At 36.3% G+C, this 25,953-nt stretch overlaps 1 protein-coding gene across 1 annotated transcript in view; it reads left to right on the top strand.

The window, feature by feature from the left end:
- Window positions 1-25,953, top strand: part of OTOGL (otogelin like) — a 128,586-nt gene that overhangs the window by 38,397 nt on the left and 64,236 nt on the right. The window contains exons 18-25 of the mRNA XM_036018638.1: window positions 3,161-3,285; window positions 6,675-6,884; window positions 8,748-8,913; window positions 9,703-9,777; window positions 12,043-12,095; window positions 13,675-13,837; window positions 19,879-19,986; window positions 20,701-20,839. Of these exons, the coding sequence (XP_035874531.1) occupies window positions 3,161-3,285; window positions 6,675-6,884; window positions 8,748-8,913; window positions 9,703-9,777; window positions 12,043-12,095; window positions 13,675-13,837; window positions 19,879-19,986; window positions 20,701-20,839 (1,039 nt within the window). The remainder of the gene's footprint in view (window positions 1-3,160; window positions 3,286-6,674; window positions 6,885-8,747; window positions 8,914-9,702; window positions 9,778-12,042; window positions 12,096-13,674; window positions 13,838-19,878; window positions 19,987-20,700; window positions 20,840-25,953) is intronic.

Below are 25,953 nucleotides of genomic sequence, written 5' to 3'. Positions count from 1 at the left end.
GAGAAAGCCAACTGAGACCAAAAAGTGGCAAATAAATCACTCAAAGACATTTAGCTCAAACAGAGTGGAGCTGGGCTTTGAATTTAGACAGTGTGACTCAAGGCCTGTGGGTTAACCCACAGAATCAGAATAGCTGCCTGTTACACTCTCCCCTGCCACCTATCAAGCTTAGCAGTATTTTTGAAAACATTAATATCATTTTGTATTAATAGTAAATTATTCTTGTAAAAATATTGGTATCAGTATGTGTGATATCTCTAAAGCAACATTTCGTTATCGAAGTTAATTGAATTTTGTGATAATTGGTGTTTAATCAGAAGAAAAGCCTACTTTCACCTACATGTGAAGAGATACAGTGTGTAATTTAATGTAAATACTTTGAGCTTTTATGCTAAGCATGGTGGGGCAGTTCAAGTAGTATGATATCTATGGTCCCATCCTCAAGGAGCTTGTATGGAAGACTGGGAGGGGATAACAACCTTTAAGAAATAGTGAGTTCTAGGCAAGGTGTTAATCAACAATACATACAATAAATACTGAGGTAATTACAAAAAGTTAAGTGTCGAATTTTGTTGTCATGGCTGGAAGCACAGCAGGAATTTTAAGTAGGTTAGTGTGGGCTGGGTAGCCAGAAAATATTTTATGGGAAAGCCATTCTCCAAATACCTTTGTAAAATTAAAAAAATATGTTTATTGCTTTGAGAGAGAGAGAGAGAGAGAGGGACATCAGTGTGAGAGAGGAACATCGATTAGTTGCCTCCCATACATGCCCTGACTGAGGATCAATCCTGCAACCTAGGGATGTGCCCAGACTAGGAATGGAACCCACATCCTTTTGGTGTATGAGACAATGTTCCAACCAACTGAGCCACACAGGCAAGAGCTCCAAATACCACTAAAAAAACCCACTCCTGTGTATTACTCCTGCTTGGGGTTCTTTCCGCCTCCTAATCTTTCTCATGAACTCCTATTTATAGTTCAGCCCAACTCAGACATTATTTGCTTCAAAAAGCAAGTTCATATTACAACAGACAAAGTTAATTTTGACTCTGTTATGTGAATATCTACCATTTTATCTTGTCTGGTTTTCACTTAAAACTGTGAGGGCTTTGAGAATAAGAACTGCACCCTCACTCCTTGTATTCTTAGGAACTAGCCTAGAACATGAATTATGTGATAGATGAATTGAACAGAGGTAGGGTTTTAATAAGAAAAGAATTAGAATGAGTGAGAATAACTGGCATTTAAAAATTTAAATTTCAAAAGAAAAGTTCTATGTTGTCTCCTGTGTGATTAAATTATTTTTAGGATATTTAGTTTTTTTTGTTTCATTTATTTTTAGGTCAGAATATCAGTATCTTTATATATATCTTTTGTGTCACAAATGCTATTTTAAGTGGCTTGGTTAAGATGTGCAGAAAAGACACTAAGCCTTCTTTCCCTGCCTTGTGTATCAGAATGGGTTAGCAGTCCGCATTTAACAGATGGCGATCCGCCTCCCTCCTCCTGGGGCACCAGTCTCCTCCATGTGTAAACATTCAGGCTGATAACAGTGCAGGATAATATTTCAGAGTTAGAGATAACTTTTTAACAGTGTTTGGCTTTCCAGCATAAGCAATTAAACTTCTTTACTTCACAAATGTTAATGAGAATCTGCAAAGTGAAATGGAAAATATTAATTACTTGAAAATTTATTTTGCATGCCATTTATAGTAATTTATGGTAAGCTGAAAGATTATTTTTAAAGTGAAATGCAGTAAATAAATGGGTCTACATTTTAACTCCTAATTATTTTTTGTATTTATTGTTTTAAGTGAGTTAATGTGGTAAGAGAGCCAAGCTCTGAGTCAGTTCCTCCTGAGAGCCCTGACTACACCCATGGCCTTGGCCTATTTAATTGTCCTCTGTAGGAATGAAGAGGGAAGGAAGGGAAAGAATGAGAAAGGCTAGTCCATGTTAATCAATTTCTTTGAGTTTCAGTGTTCTCATTTGAACAAAATGAGGTTTTGGATTAGGTGTTTGTTATTGCTTTACAATTTGAGAATTGTTTAATTTTTAGGACTGGGGAAAGGAAGGAAAGGGGAAAGGGTGAGAAAAAGATAGCCACTGTGGAATGGCTTGTGCAGCTCCTTTTTCTCCTCCTTTCTCAGTCATGGTGGTGGTGAGAAGCTCCATATAGGTAATGGTGCCTGAGCTTATTCATAACCAGAGCAGCTGATTTATTAGGGCACCACAGAGAGCCAAGATAAGGCCCACTCTACCATTTAGCCATGTTGTAACAATTCAGGCAGGTAGGGCTTGCACTGGTCAAAGCTTCCTACAGGAAACTTAGTTCAATCTGACTCTCTTAAGTAGTTTTGACAGTGTTTGGCATAGTGTCTGACAGGGATTGTCACTTACTAAATATTGGCAAATGAGTTAATAAACCTTGATGGCTGCTGGAGGGGGCATTTAAGTGTTTGGTTATTAAGCATTCTTGTGATTTATATATCTGACTTCAGAAGAGTGTATGTTTCTCTTCCATTTTGGTTTGCTGAGGGAATTGAAGAAATAAGTCAACTTGGATAAAGGATGCCTTTTATACCATTTTCCCTCAATTTTCATTTGGTTTGTTTGTACAGCTTCATGATGAAACCTCAGTACTTCAGGCCTTGTAATAGATTTTGAAATATTGAACCATAATTATAGACTGCTTATTCTTTGGGACATTTGTCTTTACCCTGAAAAGAATCGTGAGCTACCTACCTCCTTCTCTTTGCATATACTCCAAACCACACACACACATTAATGTTTTAGTTGTGTGATGTTTTGTTAAATCAGTGCACACTATAGTTGCATCTTGGCTTTGACACATCAGCTGAATGAACATTAACAGTTTTCTGAGTTTTTGTTTTGCTTTCTTTCTACAGGGGGATAATGATGGTTTTGTCCTATGAGGCTGAAATGATTATTAAATAAAACCATATATGTCCACAATTTGACACCTCGTAAAGTCTTAATAACAGGAAGTTGATACTATGTATATTTAAAAAAATAATAGAACATTTTTAGTTCTAAAATTTTTTGTAAATAAAAAATAGCATTCTTTTAAAAATATTTAAAGACTGACCAAATGAAATGAATGGGAGTGACTAAGACAAATACTATCTTTGCTTTCTAGTTCCCCATCAGGCATGATAGAAGGTACACCACAACTTCATGCAAATGCGTGGAGAGTTTCCTCCACTTGTTTTGCACCTGTTCATGTTCCTATGGTGGACCCCTGTAACATTAACCAACAAAACAGTAAGCCCTTCTTCTACTTGTAAACTTAGGGGAAAGATCTATGTATTACTATAATCATAACATTAGACAGTGATTTTAAATTCTGATTTTTTAAATTAGGATAATATCGATGTTATGTGTTTTTGTTTAAATAATGCCTTTACATATGCTTCTTTATGTAATATAGGTTATTTTTTTAAAAGAACTCCAGAAAATGATTATTTTATTTACTACTTTGCATTCATAAATGTATTTATTTTAGGTATTTATAAATCCCCCAATTCCTCCCAAATGTGAGATAGCATTTTGGAGAGTTCAGATTATTTAATGCTTAAGAAAAATGCCTGGAAAATCTCTAATAATGCTGTTATAGTCTTGGGATGTTTGACTTCAGTTCCATAGTATGACAGCTCATGTAGATTTTCCTGTTATTACTAACACATTATGCTCTCCTACTCACAGAATCTGTTATAGTTTCATAAGTAGGAAATTAGTGATCCAAGGAAGCTTTGTGCCATTATGTGTGCAACAATTTGAGATGGTCACGCAGGATAGTTGCAATTTGCAATAATAGTGAAACTCACATGTCAAGAATTTTTGGTTGTATTCTTTTGTTTGCTGAAGCCACAGCAAACCTTGTGAATGGCTATCTCACTGCTCAATAAAAGAACACACACAAGGTCTGTCCATGCAACACCTAGAAAAGGTTTAGGCATTGTTAATATAATGAGAATGTTATATATTTGTGCGATATCAATGTAACCTGGCAGTCAAGGAGAGTGGACTGGAATGTACATGCATGAATGGACAGCTTCCCTGTATTAGTCAGTGGAGGGCAGTAGACACCAGGGAGTGAGCATATATACTGTGTGGTTGTCTCAGTCAAAATGCCTGAGCAAACAAAGCAACAAATCTGCATCCAGTTTTGCATTAAGCTTGAACATTCCTTTGCAGAAACTATTTCAGTGATTCAGAAGGACACAGCTATGGGCAATTGGTGATCTGCAGCTTCATCACAACAATGTGCCCATTCATGCATCATGTCTGGTGCAGAGATTTTTGGCGAAACATCAACTGACCCAGGTCATTCAGTCCCCCTACAGCCCAGATTTGGTGCCCCATGTCTTCTGGCTTTTCCCCAAACTAAAATCACCTTTGAAAGGGAAGAGATCTCAGACCATTAATGAGATTTAGGAAAATATGTTGGGGCAGCTGATGCTGATTGAGAGACCTGTATGAGGCCCCAAGGTGCCTACTTTGAAGGGGACTGAGGTGTCATTGTCCTATGAACCATGTTTCTTGTATCTTGTATTTTCTTCAAAAAATGCCTCTTTTTTTTTCATATTACATGGCTGTACACTTTCTAGATAGACCTCGTATTATTGTTATTTTTGTAAAATCACTTTGTGAAAAAAAAGTGTGTATTCTTAAATAGATTAAATATTTTTCAAATTTGTTTCTTTAATTATTTTAGCTAGTTTAGTGTTTTTGCATCATTTTTAAGGATGCATTAACATTGGTTATTACTATTGGTGTACTCATGAGAAGCCAACGCAAACTCTGGATCTGTAGTGGTTGTTTGGTCGGGTTCTGTTGATTGTCATGGTCCTTATTATGAACCTATAGCTCTGATGTACTGGAAAAGCATGAGATAATGCTGCTTTTAGTGCTATCTTTTCATCTAAGCCAACTTCTAAACTTGAAGAAGACTGTTAATCTCTTTGGTCATTTTTCCTATCTATAGTAATAGGAGTAGATTGAAGTCAATTCATCTCTATGATTGGATACTTTTATCTTATTCCTGTTTAACAGTGCTTTCCCACTTTTTGTGTTTAACTTTCTATTAATAGATCTACTCCTCCTTCAATTAGTGTTATTCAGCTTATTTCTAACTTTCTTAGTTCCCTCCTTGATATTGCAGTAACTTTATTTTTTAGTAACATGTAAAAGTTGGAGTAGAACACAACTGAAAACCTCAGTTTTCCTTTTCTTAAATGGCCTCCTCTAATTACACACTGTCTGTTATATATATTTTTATCACTTTTATCCTTATATCTCATGTCTCCTCTGATATATATTTTAGATATTATCCTTCTTCACCTTTGCCATGAGCTATTTTTCTTTTAAATTTCAAATAGGTAAATCCAAAATAATCTCCAAAGAAAGGAAAATAAAGAGATAAAAGTCAATAATTCTGATGTGGCTTCTGAAGAATATTTTTTCACAAAGATCTTGTTTAGTTACCCTTTTACTTAATGTCAGAAGGAATATATTTAGTCTTCAAGTTCCTAGGGCACACAAGGGGAGTCCCGCTGATGTGCTGCTTTGTTTTGGAGCTCCTGGGGACTGGGAGTCCACATGCCAACGATGTGCTGCTAGAGGCCAAGTCATTTGTTTTCATCTACACAGGCATAACAATGCAAAAATATAATACTAAGATAATTACCATGTGTTTCCTTACCAATAATAAATATATTTAAAATACTCAACCAGTTAAGTTTAGCATAGTTCATTAATTTGAAAACATTCCACTCTCTGATGGTTCATCTGGTCTCTCAAAGACAATGACAGTTCAAAGATTGATCGATTTTACCTGTGAGGAAGTCAGTGAAACTTAGGTCTACTACATCAAGGAATCACATAGCCTTTCTCAGAAAGGTGAGATTTTCCAGATTGTTTGGGCAAACTTGGTTATTCACATAAAAATTATATCTGGTCAGTCATTCTCAAGGGGAACATCAACAAATTTAAGAAGCAGTTACACTCCAACCAACCAAAGGCCTGGTAGTTGTACCTCATGGCCTTTAGCATATGTTCTAAGCCCTAATTTCTATTCATTAGTTATTTATGTGTGCATTTATAGATTCTTTTATCACTGTGCTTTGTGCCTTGTGCAGACATTAGTCTATGACTTTGTGGCATCTGCTACATTATCGTTCACCTCAGAGACTATTGGAATGAGATGATTCCCAGTCTTTCCTGGATAATCGTGTATTCCAGGGAGTTGCCATAACATCCACAATATGGTACCACTTTTATCATATATGAATGTCTCCCACTACTCACCAATTCTTTACAGTAGAATTGGGATGATTTCTTAAGATGATCTGCAGGCAATGGGGTGATAGAGGTTATTAACCTTTCTGTTACTCATGTTATTCAGGTAAAACAGTACTTTTTTTTCTAAAATATTATTGAATATAGATAAAGTGCTATCACCAGTATTATTAAAAGTAAAACAAACAAACAAAAAACCCATGTAAGCTGAAAATATTGGCTCTTATTAAAAGTAATGTATAATACAGTGCATTTCTAGGAAAGCAAGATGCTGGGCTAGTTCTGGAACTAGATCCTTCAGGTTAAGATCAGAATGAGTAAATGAGGGGCTAATGCAGTTCTTTGTCTGTTAGTTGGATACGCAGCACACTGTGACGTCATCCACCAAGAGCTCTTTGCTCCTTGTCACTTCTATGTCAGCCCTGGGCTGTACTACCAGCTATGCCGCCACGATGCATGCAAGTGTGGAAGTGCCTGCCTATGCAATGCTCTCGCCCACTATGCCTACCTGTGTGGCCAGCGCGGTGTCACCATTGATTTCAGAGCTTATGTTTCATTCTGTGGTGAGTGAGATAGCGATAGTGCAAAGACAATCAGATAACACTTCAGATATTTTTGCATTTGTATTTACTGCTTTCATTTTTTTAAGTGGAAAGTCAATATTGCTCAAGTTATTTGAAATTTATTATAATGTACAAACAAAAAAACAAATGAAATACTTTATTTCATAAAACTGAAGATATGTTGGGTAAGATCAATAAATTTTGACATTTTTGTTATTAGCAAACTTAGAGTGTAACTATGTGGTTTGAAATATGTAACAGAAATAATTTGAGAAAATTTTTACAGAAATGTCATATCTAAGTACAGAAAAGCATTATGTGTTATAGTGACACAGTTGATTTGCAGTTAAATAGGCAAGTTATACAAGAGCCAAAGATTTTCTCAATTTCTTGGGGCTCTAGTTCTCATGGTTATGCTGTCTGCTTTTCTCATCCATGGTAGATCGTTTCCTTTTCTATTTGTTCTATAATTTTCATGAGCTAATCTTTATTGGGATGCTGCCTTCCTTTCTTAGAATCCTTTGTGACCTGGATTTCGAGAGCATCCCTTCCTCCACTTCTCCACCCCACAGTTCGCTTCACAAAGCTTTTTCCTGTCACTCCAAAGGGTTTATTGGCCAGTTTTGATGTTATTTTCCTAGCTTGGGCTTTTTAAAAATGATAATGGAAATATAAAAGTAATGTAAATTTACATAACAAACCTGTGCAGCATGTACTTATATTTGGGGTTCTGATTTTTCAGAGGATATATTATTTTATCACAGACCCCACAGAATTACAGAGGTTTTCCTAGCATCTCCCTGTCCTAAGAGCAGATTTTTAGTCCAGGTGTTGGCAAACTACACACTTTGGCTTCCTGTGTTTTTGTAAATAAAGTTTATTGCCCATTTCTTTACATATTGTCTATGGCTGCTTTTGGGCTACAAGGGCAAAGCTGAGTAGTTGTGACAGAGACCGTCCGTCCTGCAAAGCTGAAACTATTTATCATTTGGCTCTTTATGGGAGTTTGCTGACCTCTGCTGCAGTCCATCTTTGCAACTGAGGATGGAGCTTTTGGACAGTTCAAGTAAAAGGTCTCCTCGTTCCTTGCCTCACAAAGGACTAAGTTTCATTTTCTGTTCCCACATGAGTTAAGTCCAAGAGATTGATCTTCTTCTCTATTCAAATTTCTGGATATTGCTTCCCTCTTTACTTCTGGCATTGGGGGATGGTACTCACCTGCCACACCCCATTTTTTTTCCTTACAAGATGAATATACATTAAACATAATTTCAATTATGTGTTATCCAGCACATTTTGGGTGTTTGCTTTTTAGGGTATTTTAGTTTGTCCACTGTAATCAGTTCAATTTGGACTAGAGAGAAATTGGAAGGGTTTAGAAAAAAGTACAAGCATGATTAAGGCAAAAAATAAGAGCTATGAATATGGATCAATAAAGGCAAGTTTTGTCTTACCTGTAGAAGACTAAAAGTTTATTTAAATGATGCTTTAATATGTCATAAAGAAGATGATGTCAGCATAACAGTCAATAGATTTGAAATGCAAGGACAGAAAGTGTATTTAGACATATAAAATACCTGAAATAGTTTTAAAAACCATGGCGCAGTCTATTAAAGGATGTTACAAAAAAACAAACAACAAAAAAAGAATGTTATGGAATGTCTCACTTAAAAATATTTTGAAACAGAAATTTTATTTTTCTATTACACTTCGATGTAGGCAAAGGTTGTAATTAATTTATTTGTTATAGGATTCTGTAATGTTCTGATATCTTTTCCCCATGATTTATATCGATCTGTAATTCAGCACAAAATGCCCCTCTCCCTGTGGCACTGTTTCTCAGAGGCTCCCCTCTGTCCCCAGGCCTGGTGTGCCAGAAAGGCATGCTGTACCACCACTGCTCCTCCTTCTGCCGCCGCTCCTGCATGGCTCTCTCCGCCCCCGAGCGGTGCACTGATGAATGTGCCGAAGGCTGCAACTGTCCTGAAGGCAAATATTACGAAGAAACGCTTCACTTCTGTGTGCCCATGTGAGTCACAGAAACGGTTGGCAGCACCCAGTTTTCATCTGTTTTTCTCTTAACAGATTAAATGGGCTTTCATGCTTATTTCTTTTCTGTCTTAATCTAACTGATTCAGCACCATTTTTGGGAAAAAAATAATTTTCTTCATGAAGTCACTTTTTCCATAAAGTAAGTGTGCATGTATGCCAAGATCTGCTTGGGAGTCATTTCTTTAATATTTCCTAATGTCTTTACCTTATCTATTTATTTTTAATCCTGTACTTGTTCACAAATAGCTGCAGAAAGAGCTAAGGAATCGGATGGTTAATCCAGGAGTATATTTCTACTTGTTTTATATCATATCAAGATTAATAGCGAGGTTGGTGTTTCACTGTCATGTGGCAAACCTTACTAGCAGCATTGCAATACCTGTCTGCACTCAGAAATTTCTCAAATCATGTGAGATGAATATTTTTGTCTTAACATAGGGTTCAATGAAGTCTCAGTTATGTTTCTCTGAGGTGTGTTCAGGGACTTTTTTTGTGACTAACACAACACAGTCTGTATTGTGACTAAAATAATAAATACAGATTTTTAAATTTAGGAAACAAAATTTGAAGCTACCCAAGACTTCGCATTTAAATGATTTCTGCCATTTGTATGACAAAATTGCATGTAGTCTCACAGAAAGAAGTCGTTTTAAGAGCGTGCCTTAAATAGCCAAAACAGAGCATGGGGTCTACTTGAATTTTAGTGTTTTCTAAAATCTACATGCATATATTCTGGTTTATTAATTTAACCTTTTTTTCCTCATAGATTTCACTGCCGGTGTCATTACAGAGGCAGCATTTACCAACCTGGAGAGCTAATCCCAACACCTACGGGCTTATGGTAGATTTCAACGATGGTGATTGTACTTGATGAATAACATATACTGAGATAATTTCTTAACCAAAACTGTAAATTGAAATGACTACTATAATTTAAAAATACAGTTAACCCTAACATAACCTTTAAAACCATATATACACATATATGTACGTGTGTGTGTTCATATATATATATATGTGTGTGTGTATATATGTAACATTGCAGCATAGAATGCCTAAGTTTTGTACTCAGAACTGTAGAAAAGAGTGGAAAGGAATGAAGTGTTATACAGCAAAATGGAAGCCCTTTGATCAGCTTGGTTTTTTAGATGGAATTTAGGAGTGAAGTGAGTGTTCAAACAATGCAAGTTACTAAGGGGTTTTAGTTTTGCAGTTTATCCACTCTCTTCAAAAAAAGCAATTCTAAAATTGATTTAACCGTGTCACATGCTGGAATCAGAGTCCTGTCTCCCTAGGAGCATGGATCCTGGTGAGAGAATGCATTACTGGGATAATAGTCATTCGGGTTGCATTGCGTCTGTTAAAAATGCAGGCATGTCCATGCAGCAGTCCACATTGATCTACCCTCAACTCCTGATGTTTCTCTTTTAATTCCACTATTGGTGCCAACAGATAATAATACACAGTAGATAATAGTGAAAATAAGGGTAATAATAATGATATCTCGCTATTACTATGCACCTTCTCTAGTCTGGCACCATTCTGAGTCTTTTATATCTGTTATTAAAACACTCATAACTGTAACCCTAAACGGTAAGTACTATTGTTATATTCCCAGTTTACTGGTGATGAAATGAGGCACAGGCAGTCAAGCTAGTTGGTAACAAAGGCAAGATTCAAGCTCAGGAAACATGGTTCTGTGGTGATTTTTCTGTTGCCCACTTTGCTTAGCATCTTATTGCATATCCATGACAATATGCAATTCATACTCAATTTACTCTTGTTATCTCCATCTCCTTTCCTTCCACCTCTCAATCAAGATACAAAGGCAACAAGCTTCTAGATCTTTCTCTAGTAGTTTGTACTACTGGCCACATTTTCCCAAGCCAGAAATCTGGGAGTTATTTTTTGAGTCTCCTCCTATTCAACATCCCTAGTCAATAAACCCCCAATGACTGTGGATTTTCCTTTTTGCAAATAGTTGAAATATGACTCCTTTCCATTTCCACTGCCATAATCATGTCACTTCTTGCCTCTACCTGGTCTACTTGCCTTTAGCCACACTCCCTTCCATTTTGTCTATGTGTTGAAAACTTAACATAATTGAATTTTATTGAATAAATTGGCCAAAAAAAAAAAAAAGAAAAATGAAGGAATCATTTCTCTTCAGTGAGAAAAAACATTCCATTAGTGCAGTAACTTTATGTGCTATTTCTCTAAGGAATGTCCGAGAATGAGTATGATATGGAAAAGCTGCCTCTGTAATCTGAGACCTGTCTGTCTCAGTTCCTCTCTGCCATCCACAATGTGAGCACGGCACACCTCCAACTGTCATCCTGGTGTCAGACAACAGATAAGCATATTTTTTCGTGTGACATGGTCCTTATACATTAGCTTCTCCATCTGGACTCGAACATAAAACACAGGATCTGGACCGAAGCTGGAAGAAAAACTCTTTATGTTGTTTATGTTTATGGTATGAGAACCATGGTGTTGTTCCCTCTCATGAGAGCTTCTTAAAGGAGCTTCAGGATTAATTTTGCTGGTATTTGCTTTTCATCTCATGCCTGGACTTTAGAACTTAAATTTCAAGGAAGATATGACTTCATTGTATCTTCAGAGCTGCTGCCAGAATGATTTTTCTGGAAATCAAACCAACCATATCAATTCTCTGGTTCAGGTCAATGGTTCACCTCAGAGACAAAGCTTTAGTGTCTGAACAGCAGCTGGCCTTTGCCTCTTTGCCATTTGCATGTCCCATCACTTCCCGCATTGCACCTGGTTACATGGAATGCAGCTCTGCCCCTGTGTGGCTTTGTACTACCTCTCCATTGAGTATTATTGCCTTCCTACTTGAGCAAAGACTATGAATTTTGGTCTTTGTATTCTTTGTGCTTATCTCAGTGCCCTATACATATAAGTGTTTGATGAAAATATGCTGAACTGACATAGCTCTCTTCAAATTGGACCTAAGCCAGTAATTTATTTGTGAAAAAAAATATGGAAAAAATCACATTTGTATATATATTCAATCAATTTTTATATATTATATTGATTTTGAAATACAGAAAAAATTGGATTTATAATATTTGTTTACTTTTACTAGTCAATGTTCAAATGGGACTGTGAGATGTGATGAGCCAGCACCGCCCTCTACTGGTAAGATCTAGATATGTATTTTTCTTGAGAGTGTGGCCTAGTACTGGTCCCTGCTTTTCTGGCAAAAGCGTTTAATGTATCACAGCCCTTCTTGCCTATGTGAATGAATGTAGCCTTGAGAGTGTTTCTGAACGTGTGCTTCAGTGCTTCCTAACTTCTTTTACTTTGGAAATTATAATATTTGTAGGACAGTCTGGGTTGAGCATATAAGGCTGTTTAGGTGCAGAGGTCATCGATCCAGGGATACTGCTTTGATTCTGCCTACCAAGTGCCACAAAAGCTTCAGGGATATGTTGTAACACACTTGTGAAACAGAAGTTGTGATGCTACTGTAGACCAGCACTTCTCTGATATTAATGTGCTCACCATTATCTGGGGATCTTATTAAAATGCTGATTCTGATTCAGCAGGTCAGGAGTGATACCTGAGATTCTATATTTCTGTCAAAGGTCAAGGTGATGCCATTGCCACTAGTGCCTGGGCTATATTATGAGTAGCAAGGCTCTAGGACTAGTAGCAACCACTTAAAAATGGCATCTAAAATGACATCTACTGCCATTTTCCTTATAATGTCATTTATACTTGTATATCATTCCAAAAGATCTTATATATTAGGGGATGCTATATTATTTATCTTCACTATATAAAAACCTTTAAACTTATAGTCACTGTAGAGAAAATTCTAGGCAAATTAATAATACTGCTTTCATGGACTTTAATGGACAGAAAGAGTGTAGGCTGTTAACACTAAATGTGAGCTATTGCTTTTTGTTTATATACACAGTCATGTATATATTATTATAAATCAACATTGAATTATATGCCTGGGTTTACTTTATAAGGATTCAGGCTCTCTAGGGATTCTCTTAAGGTCTGTTCGTGGCCCACCCACATACTCAGTAGCTTCTGGGCCATCCCTGCCATACCCCATTTGCTTCAAGGTGCCTCAGAGTTAAAGAAAGGGAAATCCCGGTGGCCAGATTGCTTATAGAGGAGTCCACAAGATTTGATCCTTTTGCCCCTACATAAGGCACCTTATTTAATCCCACTGAGCCCGAAAGCATTCTGGAGAAATTTGTAATTCTTACCCTACCTGTAAGTATGTCCACTTCACTGCTTCCACAGTGCAGTGAGGGCTGATGTCAATAATGACTTAGAGGTGAAGCAAGGTCTAAGATTTTCATGAGTTCATTGTAAACAAACAGATTTGTAAAGTTTAAACACACTAATTGTTATTCTTCACAAATTTGGAGATATATGTTTAGATTAATCAAAATGCCCTGTTCCTTGACCTCAGAAAATTATACAGTAGTTGTTTAGTTATCACGTTATGGAAGGAAGCTAAGGTTTCAAACTCAAAATAGGTTTTGGAAATTGAAATATTTACAAAGAGAACCTGGCTAGAGAATGTTTGTAAGCTTATCAGCCAAACATCACAGAGTAAGAGAATCATATAATAATAACTGATAAAATATTCCATGGTGACTTGTATTTTGGTACAAATGTACTTCAGTATGATTATCTGTCTATGGCATGAATACAAACTTAAGTGTGTTTTGTCTGTGTCTTGTTCCTGAAGTTCATGCCTGCCCCGAGGGAAAAGTGTATTTTGACTGCAGGTTTCCTGATCCTGAATTACCAGCTGGTGGTGTAAATTGTGAGATTACATGTGCAAACCTGGCCATGAACTTCACTTGTGCCCCATCCTCACCCTGCATAAGTGGTTGTGTTTGTGCTCCAGGGTAAGCTTCTTTTTCTTGACAATACAAAATGTTCAGGATTTAATAGAAAACACAGCACTTGAAAGCATTATTTAAAGAACTTTCCCTGGCTGGTGTGGCTCAGTGGATTGACTGCTGGCCTGTGAACAGAAGGTTTCAGGTTCGATTCCTGGTCAGGGCACATGCCTGGATTCTGGGCCAGGTCCCCAGTTGGGGGCATGCAAGAGGCAACTGATTGATGTTTCTCTCCCACATTGATGTTTCACTTCTCTCTCTTTCTTCCTCCCTTCCCCTCCCTCTATAAATAAATAAATAAAATCTTTTAAAAAAGAAAACATTATTTACAAAACTAGCTAAAATTGTTATAGTTGACTAATGGTTAATTGGTAACTAGAAGACTATTGTAATTGTTTTATGTTCATGTAACATATAACATGTTATCTGCAAGGTATTACGTGTTACATGTTAATATAATGTGAATAATGTCATATGTTAGGTGTGTAATATTATTAAAGTAATAGAGTATACTCAATATTATTCAGGTAGTATTATTAAAGTAATACACTAATCAATGAATTGATAAGAGAACTTATTTTAAGATGGATTCAACATTTATTCCCAGATTCAACTGCAATTTGGGGAAAGTGATAGTGAACCACACTTCATTCATTACATTTTAGTGCATATCTTTCAAATATTCTGTTGTGCTGTTATTGTTGATATTAAGTTATAATGGTGATGCCAACAGCTTTATCTAGTGGATATTACACCATGAAAATGGTATGTTGAGGCTATATAGGGCAGAGGGTAATAGTGGGAGCTCTGGCTCACACACCAGAGTTCAATTCCCAGCTCTGCAGATGTGAGCTGTGATTTTCTGTAAGTTTCTTTAAGATCTCAATTAGGCATTGAGATATGTGTGTGTTCACTCAATAAATATTAGTCACTATTTTATGGCAGCATAATCTACTCTTAACTTTATAAATTTCCTTTAGCAGCAGGGATGTGTAGTACCCATGAAAGCAAATACAGAACCCAGGGACTATTAGCTTTCAGGTAGGCACACTTGCCCCTCCTCTTCTCATAATGAATAGAGCCAGTGCTCAGAGGGAGGGCTTCTAAGGCAAGTAGGTCACCCATTCTTCCTCCATGAGCATATGCACACAAAGGGATTCTGGGGCTTAGTTCATATAAACCATGAGCAAAGAAGAGAGAGGTTTTGTTGTCTGTTTCCCAGGAGAGTCACATTTGTCTAATGGTCTCCATTTAGAATAGGTAGAAGAGTCAGTAACTTGGGACTGTACCAGTCTCTCTAGAAAGGAGGGTCACAGGCAGAGGTTAAAAGAACAAGCCCATGTGTGGGAAAATAAAGGCAAGTAGAAACCAGCCTGTAGAACAGATGAGCAAGGGAGACATTTTAGTAAAAAGGACAAGGAAAGTAAAACCTTTATAATGGTGAAATGATCGAAAGCTACATCATTATTTATTTGATTTGATTATGACTATTATGGATGCATGGCTGATTAGATAAATGTACATCCTCATTTTGTTTCATATGCTTATGATTGATGCTATTATTTTTTTAATTGTGAATTTTTTAAAGATTTTATTTATTTATTTTTAGAGAGGGAAGGGAGGGAGAAAGAGAGAGAGAAACATCAATGTGTGGTTGTTGGGAGCCATGGCCTGCAACCCAGGCATGTGCCCTGACTGGGAATGGAACCTGCGATGCTTTGGTTCGCAGCCCGAGCTCAATCCACTGAGCTATGCCAGCCAGGAGATGCTATTATTTTTAAAAAATACCTATTTTCTCACTTCTGACTTTCAGTTCCACAATGATTTATTTATTTACTGATCAAATCTCATTATAAACACTTAAAGAAATGTATTAAATAAATACAGTTGGAATTGGCTATGAGGACTCATTAATTTGGAAATAACTTTGTTATTCAGAACCTTCTATTATAAAGTTGGTTATGATAACAGGATTTAGATTGTCTTCCATGTGACTTTGGTTAGCTTATTTAGGGAAATGAGCCTGTAACTTGTTTTCATGAGGCTCCTGATAGTGCCAAGGATTCATTGGCTATGAAAGGACTATATATCTTAGTTGAGAAGTCACTGCAGATTAAAGAAATGCAGAGTAGTTTAGTGGAAAGAGTCATATAGAATTGGGTTCAGATGCTTATCCTCCTTTTTATTAACTGGAGTATGTTGGAACAAGTTACTTAACCACTGGGGTCTCAACTTCCTCTTTTTAAAATGGGTGTAATAATATCTACTTCATGGATGCAACACACCAGTCATATGGTAAGTTTGCCCAAGTCTGCTTAAAGCAGATAACTTACAAGTGATTTTTTTAAAGATTTTATTTATTTTTAGACAGGGAAGGGAGGGAGATGGAGAGAGAGAGAGAGAGAAAGACATCAATGTGCGGTTGCTGGGAGTCATGGTCTGCAACCCAGGCATGTACCCTGACTGGGAATCAAACCTGCGATACTTTGGTTCGCAGCTTCAGCTCAATCCACTGAGCTACACCAGCCAGGGCTCTTACAAGTGATTTTTTACTTTCTCCTTTCTTGCAGTTTTGGTTAGTATAAAAAAAACTCATCAGTCATCAGCATAACCACTTAAAGCCACCGCTTTGGCTGTATATATAGGGATTGTGGTTTATTTAGGTGAGACATCCCTCATCTAAACAATTGGGCTGCCAATGTTTATGAAGCACCTAATTGTGGAACATGGTGTTATGCTACAGGGATGGTGGGTACAAAATGGGTACAAAATATGGGTACAAAAGTACCCATATTACAATGGGATCTACCTTATGGGGTTGTCACTAGGATTAGGTGAGTTAGTGATGTATTTAAAGTGGTTATAATAGTGGATGGGCCATATAAGCACTGAAAAATATTAGTTTTTATTTTTGCTTTTTTGATCTGTTAGACACTTATTGACATACTTGCCAATCATTATTCTGAATCCCCCAATAAACATTTACACACATCACTCTGTATAAATAGTGTGGGACATAAAGGATTGCACTGAGATGACTGTGCTAAATTGAATCTTCAATGTTGAGAGGCAGAACAAGGGAGGTGAAGGGTTTTCTATGAAGAGAAGAGATACAATAGCCAAGAAAAGTGGCTTTTGAAGATTGGAGGTTTGAGATGAGAAATTATGGACTCTAGGTCATTATTGTCTGAGGGCAATCTAAATGAGATAATGCATCTTTATATGGATAGATTCATTTATTAACCTGTACTCAACAATTGAGTGTCTGCTGTGTACTACTAGATATTGGGACACAGCCAGTAACATGATTTCATTGTCTTCCCATGTGGAGCTTAAAGTCAAGTGACAGCATATATGTGGAATAAAAAATCACAGTACTGTGTTAGATGAGCTATGAGAATGAGAGCAGAACTCTAAAAGAATATGAGTATTTCTGTTTGAGAGAGGAGGCAAGAATTTAGGATTCCCTGCTTCTATGTTAAATTTTATAGCATTGAATTATAACATTTTAAAATAAATTTAGAAAAAAACTTTATATATTTGAGTACCTACTTATGTTGAATTCTTTTACTATTATTTTGCCTAAATACATTTAAATTATTAAATTTATTATTAATGTTTGGTTATTTATGAAATTAATTTTGAAAAATATTTTAACAGAAAATACAGGTATACATTTATATTAAGGGTATTTATTTACTATATTTATTATGTAATACATAAATGTATTATATATTTATGTTAAATCATATATTTATTTACTCTTTACAACAAAATATATTGATAACATACCAAAATTAATTATTCCTTGACATTATTTTGTTTAATTTTTATATTCATAGAGGTAGTAAGATACTTTTTCATGGGGTACTATTTCAAAAAGGCAATAACATTTTAAATAAGACTCTGGCTGTAAAAACCTGTGGGGACTCTCCAAGCCTCACAAGAGAGTTTGTTGGAGGGACCCACAGGGCCCTAGAATGTACAAAACCCCACCCACTTGGGAATAAGTACCTGAAAGGGCACAATCCATTTGTGGGTAGCAGAAGTGACTGAAAGTGAGGCAAGAGCCAAGCAAGTAGCATTGTTCCCTCTCTAACCCCTCCCCCAAATACAGTACCACAGCGCAGCAAAGAGGGTGGCCCCACCCTGGTGAATACCTAAGGCTCTGCCCCTTACAATGTAACAGGTGCACTGAGGCAAAGAAATATGGCCCAAATGAAAGAACAGATCAAAACTCCAGGAAAAGAACTAGGTGCCAAGGAGGTAGCCAACGTATCAAATGTAGAGTTCAAAACACTGGTAATCAGGATGGTCACAGAAATGATTGAGTATAGGCACAAAACAGAGGAAGAAGTGAAGGCTATGCAAAGTGGAATATAGAAAAACATACAGGGAACCAACAGTGAAGGGAAGGAAATCAGGAGGCAAATCAGGAATTTGGAACATAAAGAAGAAATAAACATTCCACTGGAAGAGAATGAAGAAACAAGAATTCAAAAAAAAGAGGAGAGGCTTAGGAACCTCCAGGACAACTTTAAACACTCCAGCATATGAATCATAGGGGTGTCAGAAGGAGGAGAGGAAAAGCAAGAAATTGAAAACTTATTTGAAAAAAATAATGAAGGAGAACTTCCCCAATCTGGCAAAAGAGATAGACTTCCAGGAAGTCCACGAAGCTCAGACAGTCCCAAAGAAGTTAGACCCAAAGAGGATCACACCAAGGCACACCATAATTAAATCACTCAATATTAAAGGTAAGGAGAGAATCTTAAAAGCAGCAAGAGAAAAGGAGGCAGTTATCTATAAAGGACTTCCCATAAAACTATCAGCTGATTTCTCAAAAGAAACCTTGCAGGCCAGAAGGGGCTGGAAAGAAGTATTTGAATTTGTGAAAGGCAAGGATTTACATCCAAGATGACTCTATCCAGCAAAGCTATCATTTAGAATGGAAGGGCAGATAAAGTGCTTCCCAGATACAGTCAAGTTAAAGGAGTTCATGATCACCAAGCCCTTATTATATGAAATGTTAAAGGGACTTATCTAAGAAAAAGAAGATAAAAAATACAAACAGCGAAATAACAACAAACTCACATCTATTAACAACTGAACTTAAAAAAACAAAAACAAAAACAAACTAAGCAAACAACTAGAATAGGAACAGAATCACAGAAATGGAGATCACATGGAGGGCTATCAGTGAGGAGGGGGAGGAAGGAGAATGGGGGAAGAGGTACAGGGAATAAGAAGCATAATTTGTAGGTACAACATAGGGGGACATTAAGAATAGTATAGGAAATAGAGAAGCCAAGAACTTATATGTATGACTCATGGACATGAACAAAAGGTGGGACACTACTGGTGAGAGAGGCTGGTGGGTGCAGGGTGGAGGGAGATAAAGGGGAGAAAAAATTGGACAACTGTAATAGCATAATCAATAAAATATACTTAAAAGAAAAAAGTAAAAAAAAACTTGATATGTTAATTTTAAAAATGTGAAATACTTGGTAGAAAGCTTGTTAAGTTCAAAACACATCTGAACTAAATTCTCATGATTTTAACCTTAAACACTCACAGGGGAAAGCTTTTGATTTCTCTCTCTGTCCCATAACAAAAAATGTTACACTTCTTATAATTCACCATTATATCAAAAAATTGTTATACCCACAGATTCTTTTCTCTTAAGTTGTAAATATTGACAAAAGGGGCCCTCACTATGTCTTTAAGTGTTTTTTTTTTCCAGGATAGCTCACTTTATGCAGGAATTAGGCTTCTGTCTCCCTTTTATTGTAGTAAGTGATAAGAAAAGGTTGAAACTACTACATCCATTTTTTTTTACATGGCATTTACTTACTGCTGTGATATACAAAGTACTATATGGAAAAAAGTGGAGGATAAAGACTGGATTTAACCCTTCATCAGGCCAGATAGAACATGCCAATGACAAGTGTAATGAATATAGATGATTCTGAATATGTCAAGATTACTAATTTTTTTTTAAAAACTGAAATTAGTACTTTACATTGCATTCACTCTTCTTTTGGAAGACTGGCGGAGCACAAAGGAAAGTGCTATATTCCTGAAAGCTGTCCTTGTATCTGGAAAGACTGGGAGTACCTCTCGGGAGAAGTGATTGCTACTCCGTGTTACACCTGGTAACGCCATTCATTTATTTTTACAAAAGTATCTTAGTTTCAATCACCTTTTATATACATAATGTGACTGACTTCAGCAAAAAAAACACAACAAATCAGGCCTGGGTAAATAAGATTTTAAAGGCATTCAGGCATTGATAGAGAGCTACTATCTATAGGGGTATAATACCATTATTTTATGCTTATTTGTTTAATCCATAAGAAAAGTGTGAAATATGACAATTTGAACATTTAATAAGAAAAAAATCTCAAGTTTATAAGAAAGTGATAAATAATCTGTAGAGAGAGTCACATTTAATGGAAGGTTTTTGTCTGGAAATAAGCCAGAAGGGTATCATAAAATAAAATTGAAATATAACTTTCTTAAAATATGGGTAAAAATGCTAAACTCGTGAACAGAATCACACCTAATGCATTTAAATAAACTCAAGTATCGAAGATGGCATTGTGGTCTTTTGTCTACCAGCAAGACTATGTTCAATTTTTCTTTCCACCATCTGTTTTTTGTGTGACCCAGGCACAATTTCTAGGCTTGTTTGTGATGTCTGATAATTTAAATAAATGAAGTGGTAAATATATGCCTAATTTGTTAGTGTAATGTTATCAGAACAAATTGTCAGTGCTCTTGAATATAAAACTTCCAATGTTTATGTCACTTGAAAACTAATTAGAGCTATGTTTCTTACAATGGTAACTGGTGTTACTTTCTGATAGTGTTTGTCGACGAGGAATGTTCAATTGCACATACTATCCATGCCCAGCAGTGTGCACAATATATGGGGATCGGCATTATCATTCTTTTGATGGTCTGGAATATGACTATATTGGTGATTGCCAAGTATTTTTGATAAAGGTATGTGACAATTACACTTTTTTTGCAATTATGCAAATACAATGTAAAAAACAAGTGTGCCTGGTCATGGTATATCAAATCCATATGTCATTAATACAATCTATAAAAGTTAAGCAATTTAATCTAATTTCCTTGATTCATTCTAAAGTTTTATTATTTATAAGTGATGACCCAGTTCTGAAATTTTCTGTGCCTCTGTATTCTCATTTGTAAAATGAAGATAAAACTTGGACCTATTTCCAGGGCTAGTTCTTAGGATTAGCTGATATAAATGTAGGCAAGACTCACAAATAGTGTTTGGTATATGGTTACGTGATTTTAAATGTTAACCATTTTATTTTTATTGACTTAGTTTGGAAAATATAAATATAAGGCATTAAATCAGGTGTTGGACTGTGTATTGTTTATGGTTGTAGCAATCAAAAGGCATTATTCTCAGTTTTAGACTGTTGTTTTGCTAAACCCCAGGATTTGTATATCTTATAAATACCTTCAAGTTTTTTATGTGTTTAATGCATTTGGATTTTTGGCATACTTAAATTTTCTTTAGATACCACTGACCTGAGAATTAAATTTCTAAATAAAAAATGTAAGCTTAGGAAAGAAATTTCACAAAAATATACAAAATAATGGTCCTATGTATTAAAACCTCCTAGAACATTTCAATAGTCCTTTAGCATAGATTTTCTAGTAATGATTTTCTACTTTTTTATTATTTTATTTTTTATTGTTTATCCTATCACAGTTGTTAACATTTCTTTTCTTTTTCCTATTGCCCTACTACACCCAGCCCACTCCTCACACCCACAGTCAATCCCCTCTCCATTGTCTGTGTCCATGCATCATTCATACATGGTCTTTGACTAGTCTCTTCCCCTTCCTTCCACCATTTTCCCACTCCCTCCTCAGCTCCTATAGTTATCAATCTGTTCCATATTTCCATGTCTCTGCTTCTATTTTTCTCATTAGTTTATTTTGCTCATTAGATTTCAGTTATAAGTGAGGTCATATGACATTTGTCTTTCACCAATTGGCTTATTTTACTCAATAGTCTCCTGTTTCATCCATGTTGTCGTGAAAGGTAGGACTTCCTTTTTTCTTTCTGCTGAGTAGTATTCCATTGTGTAAATGTACCACAGTTTTTTGATCCACTCATTTATTGATGGACACTGGGGCTGCTTCCAACACTTAGCTATTATAAATAGTGCCACTATGAACATAGGGGTACATAGGTTCTTTTGAACAGGTGTTTCAGGATTCTCAACATCTACTTCCAGCAACAGAATCTCTGAGTCATAAGCCAGTTCCATTTTTAATTTTTTGAGGAAATTCCATACTGTTTTCCACAGTGGCTGCACCAGTCTGCATTCCCACCAACAGTGCACTAGGGCTCTCTTTCTTCCACATCCTGGCCAGCATATGTTTGTTGATTATGATGGCCTTTCTGACAGGTGTGAAGTGGCATCTCACTGTGGTTTTAATTTGCATCTCTCTGATGGCTAGTGATGTTGAACATTTTCTCATATGCCTATGGGCCCTCTATATATCCTCCTTGGCAAAGTGTCTATTCAGGACCTTTGCTCATTTTCAAATTGGGCCGTTTGTCTTCCTGGTGTTGAGGCATATGAGTTCTTTATATATTTTGGAGATCAAACCCTTGTCCGTGGTATCATTGGCAAATATGTTCTCCCATACAGTTGTTTCTCTTTATTTTTTGTGATTATTTCTTTAGCCATGCAGAAACTTTTTAATTTGATGTAGTCCCATTTGTTTACTTTTTCCTTTGTTTCCCTTTCCCTAGGAGCTATATTGTCAAACATAATGCTATGTGGGATGTCTGAAATTTTACTGCCTATGTTTTCTGCTAGACTTTCATGGTATCATGACTTATATTTAAGTCCTTTATCCATTTTGAGTTTATTCTTGTGTATGGTGTGAGTTGGTGGTCTAGTTTCATTTTTTTGCCTGCACCAGTCCAGTTCTCCCAACACCATTTATTGAAGAGACTGTTTTTACTCCATTGTATGCTCATGCCCCCCTGTATCAAATATTAATTGACCATAGAGACATGGGTTTATTTCTGGGCTCTGTGTTCTGTTCCATTGATCTATGTGTCTGTTCTCATGCCAGTACCAGACTGTCTTGATTACAGTGTCTTGATGTATAGTGTAGTATAGTTTGATATCAGGTACAGTGATCCCTCCTACTTTGTTGTTCTTTCTTAGGATTTCTGAGGCTATTTGGGGTCTTGTTTGGTTCCATATAAATTTTTGGAATATTTGTTCTAGATCTGTGAAACATGCCATTGGTATTTTAGTAAGAATTGCATTGACTCTATAGATTGTTTTAGGTAGTATGGACATTTTAGTGATGTTAATTCTTCGAATCAATGAACATGATATATCCTTCCATTTATTTGTATCTTCCACAATTTCTTTCTTCAGTGTTCTATAGTTTCCTGAGTACAGGTCTTTTACATCCTTGTTTAAATTTATTCCTAAGCACTTTATTTTTCTTGTTGCTATAGTAAGTGGGATTTTTTTCTTAGTTTTTCTTTCTGATGCTTCATTGTTGGTGTACAAGAATGTCATCCATGTCTGAATATTGACTTTGTATCCTGCTACTTTGCTGAATTCACTTATTAGTTCCAGTAGTTTTTTGGTGGAGACTATAGGGTTTTCTAGGTACACTATCATGGTATCTGTGAATAATGACAGTTTTACTTACTCCTTTCCTATTTGGATGCCCTTTATTTGTTTTTCTGGTCCAACCTCTGGGGCTAGGACTTCCAGTTCTCTGTTGAATAAGAGTGGAGAAAGTGGGCACCCTTGTCTCTTCCTGGTCTCAAGGGAAACGCTATGAGTTTTTGCCAATTGAGTGTGATGGTGGCTGTAGGTTTCTCACATATGGCCTTTATTATGTTGAGGTATGCTCTCTCTATTCCCACTTTACTGAGGTTTTTTTTTTTATCATACATGGGTGTTGGATTTTGTCAAATGCTTTTTCAGGAACTCTTGGTAAGATCATGTGATTTTTGTCTTTCATTTTGTTTATGTGATGTATTACATTTATTGATTTGTGAATGATTTGTATTCTTGTGATAAATCCTACTTGATCATGATGTATGATATATTTAATGTATTGGTGGATCCAGGTGGCCAATACTTTGTTGAAGATTTTAGCATCTATGTTCATCAGAGACATTGACTTGTAGTTTTCTTTGTTCGTTGTCTCTTTTCTTTAATTTGGAATTAGGATAATACTGACCTCATAAAAAGAGTTTGAAAATCTTCCCTCTTCTTGAATTTTTGGAATAGTTTGAGAAGGATAGGTGTTACTTTTCTTTTAAATAATAATTACACATTTAAGTCTATACTCTATGCCTCTATGCTAGGAGCTGTTAAGGGTACAATTATGAATATATTAGCTTTACCCTCAATTAATAAACAAGAAGCCAGAAGACTGGGCCAAATGAAAGCTGTGCTGTGAGAATGTAACTAATTTTAACTGGAAGGTCAGTTAACAGGAAGGTTTCACGGAAGTGGGAAGCCTGGTACTGGCATATTTCACCCCTTTATAACACTTCTCTATCAGCATATTTTCAAGTAGAATTCCTTTGCAGTGAAAACCTCTGAGTGGTTTCTTTCTCAGAAGCCTTCTGGTTAAGCATTTGCTATTTCAGGAAACAAATTGGGAGTGAGTGCTGTGTGGTGTGTGTGTAAAACCCTGAGGGAAATAATCCCCCAAGGAAATCCTTGACCAGGACAGCACACCTCACAAAGGTGACAGCTGAAGGGTAGTTTTGCCTCCCGGGCAGCAGGAGTCCATGGGTGCTCAGATGTCCCTGATGCTGCTCCCACAGTCTCTGTGCGAATGCTCTGCTTTCTGCTTCCTCAGGCTTGCTGCATCTCCGCTTTTTATGTTTTGTCTCCGTCTTTGCTTCAGTTCAATCAGTGTTTTTGTTTCCTCACATCCTAAGCTTGCTTTCACTTGTTCAGCTCCTGCTCTACTTTTATTCTCTCAATGCCTATTTACCCTCAGATGTTACTACAAAAAACTTTTAAAGCCACTATATTCTGGTTCTAATGTGGAAGATAATCTAATTGGATAGAATTGTCTTTTTCTTGCTGGCCCATGAATGAATGCATTGCTTTAGGTCCAGTCAGCTGTGGACAGAAACATGGTTGCCTGTGGCTACTATATCAGCACAGGCTTTGCGTGGGGTGGTTATTCTTAAAAGGCTAAGGCTAAGACAGGTGCTCAGACTGAGACCAGTAAAATAATATACTACCTTGAGAGGTGCTGACAGTTTATGTTTCAGAATCACTTGGGAGAATATCCTCTACCATTGTTTTCACTACCTGAGAAGAAAGGGTTTGAGGAATCGCTGTGGTGCATTGATGCTGATTTTTTTCCCCCTATAGCTTGTAATTATAATTACTATGTGGCTTAGTCACTCAGTAGGAGTATCTTCAAACCTAATATCACTTGAAATGGAAATTGGAGAAATGTGATTCTTAGGAATTGATATTATTTCAAGTTACTGTCAACATGTTATTACAAGACATATAACACAATATTGAATGTTTCTTGTCTCTTTGGAGTTAATATAAAGAATGCAGCTGACACTGAGACACTTTCATTGTTAGTAATAGATATGACAACAGAAAACATTTCAGCCAGCTTTTCACATCCCTTTATCAAACTCTTCCCAAGAAGAAGAGCAAAACAAAAACCCTAAATTACATATCATTTTTGTTTGAGAACTGTTCACAAAAGCAGAAAAGTGTGGCATTATATTTTTAGTAGTACAATACCACAATCATCTTATTATTCTCCTTTTCAAAACTTAGGCGATGCTTTGTGAAAGGATTACCGGAAAGCAAAAGTTCTCAATGACAATGAAGGAAGGAAAAATGGGCCCTAGAGGGACACATCAGTTAATGTGTAAACACCATTAATTTTTTTTATAATATTTTTAAAGATTTTATTTATTTACTTTTTTTTAGAGAGGGAAGGGAGGGGGAAAGAGAGAGAGAAACATTAATGTGTGGTTGCTGGGGGTCATGGCCTGCAACCCAGGCATGTGCCCTGACTGGGAATTGAACTTGTGA

Source organism: Phyllostomus discolor, chromosome 2, assembly GCF_004126475.2.
Source record: "Phyllostomus discolor isolate MPI-MPIP mPhyDis1 chromosome 2, mPhyDis1.pri.v3, whole genome shotgun sequence".
In the NCBI taxonomy this organism is placed as follows: Eukaryota; Metazoa; Chordata; class Mammalia; order Chiroptera; family Phyllostomidae; genus Phyllostomus; species Phyllostomus discolor.
Note: the sequence above shows the minus strand (reverse complement) of the source record. Positions and strands in the feature narration are given on the sequence as shown.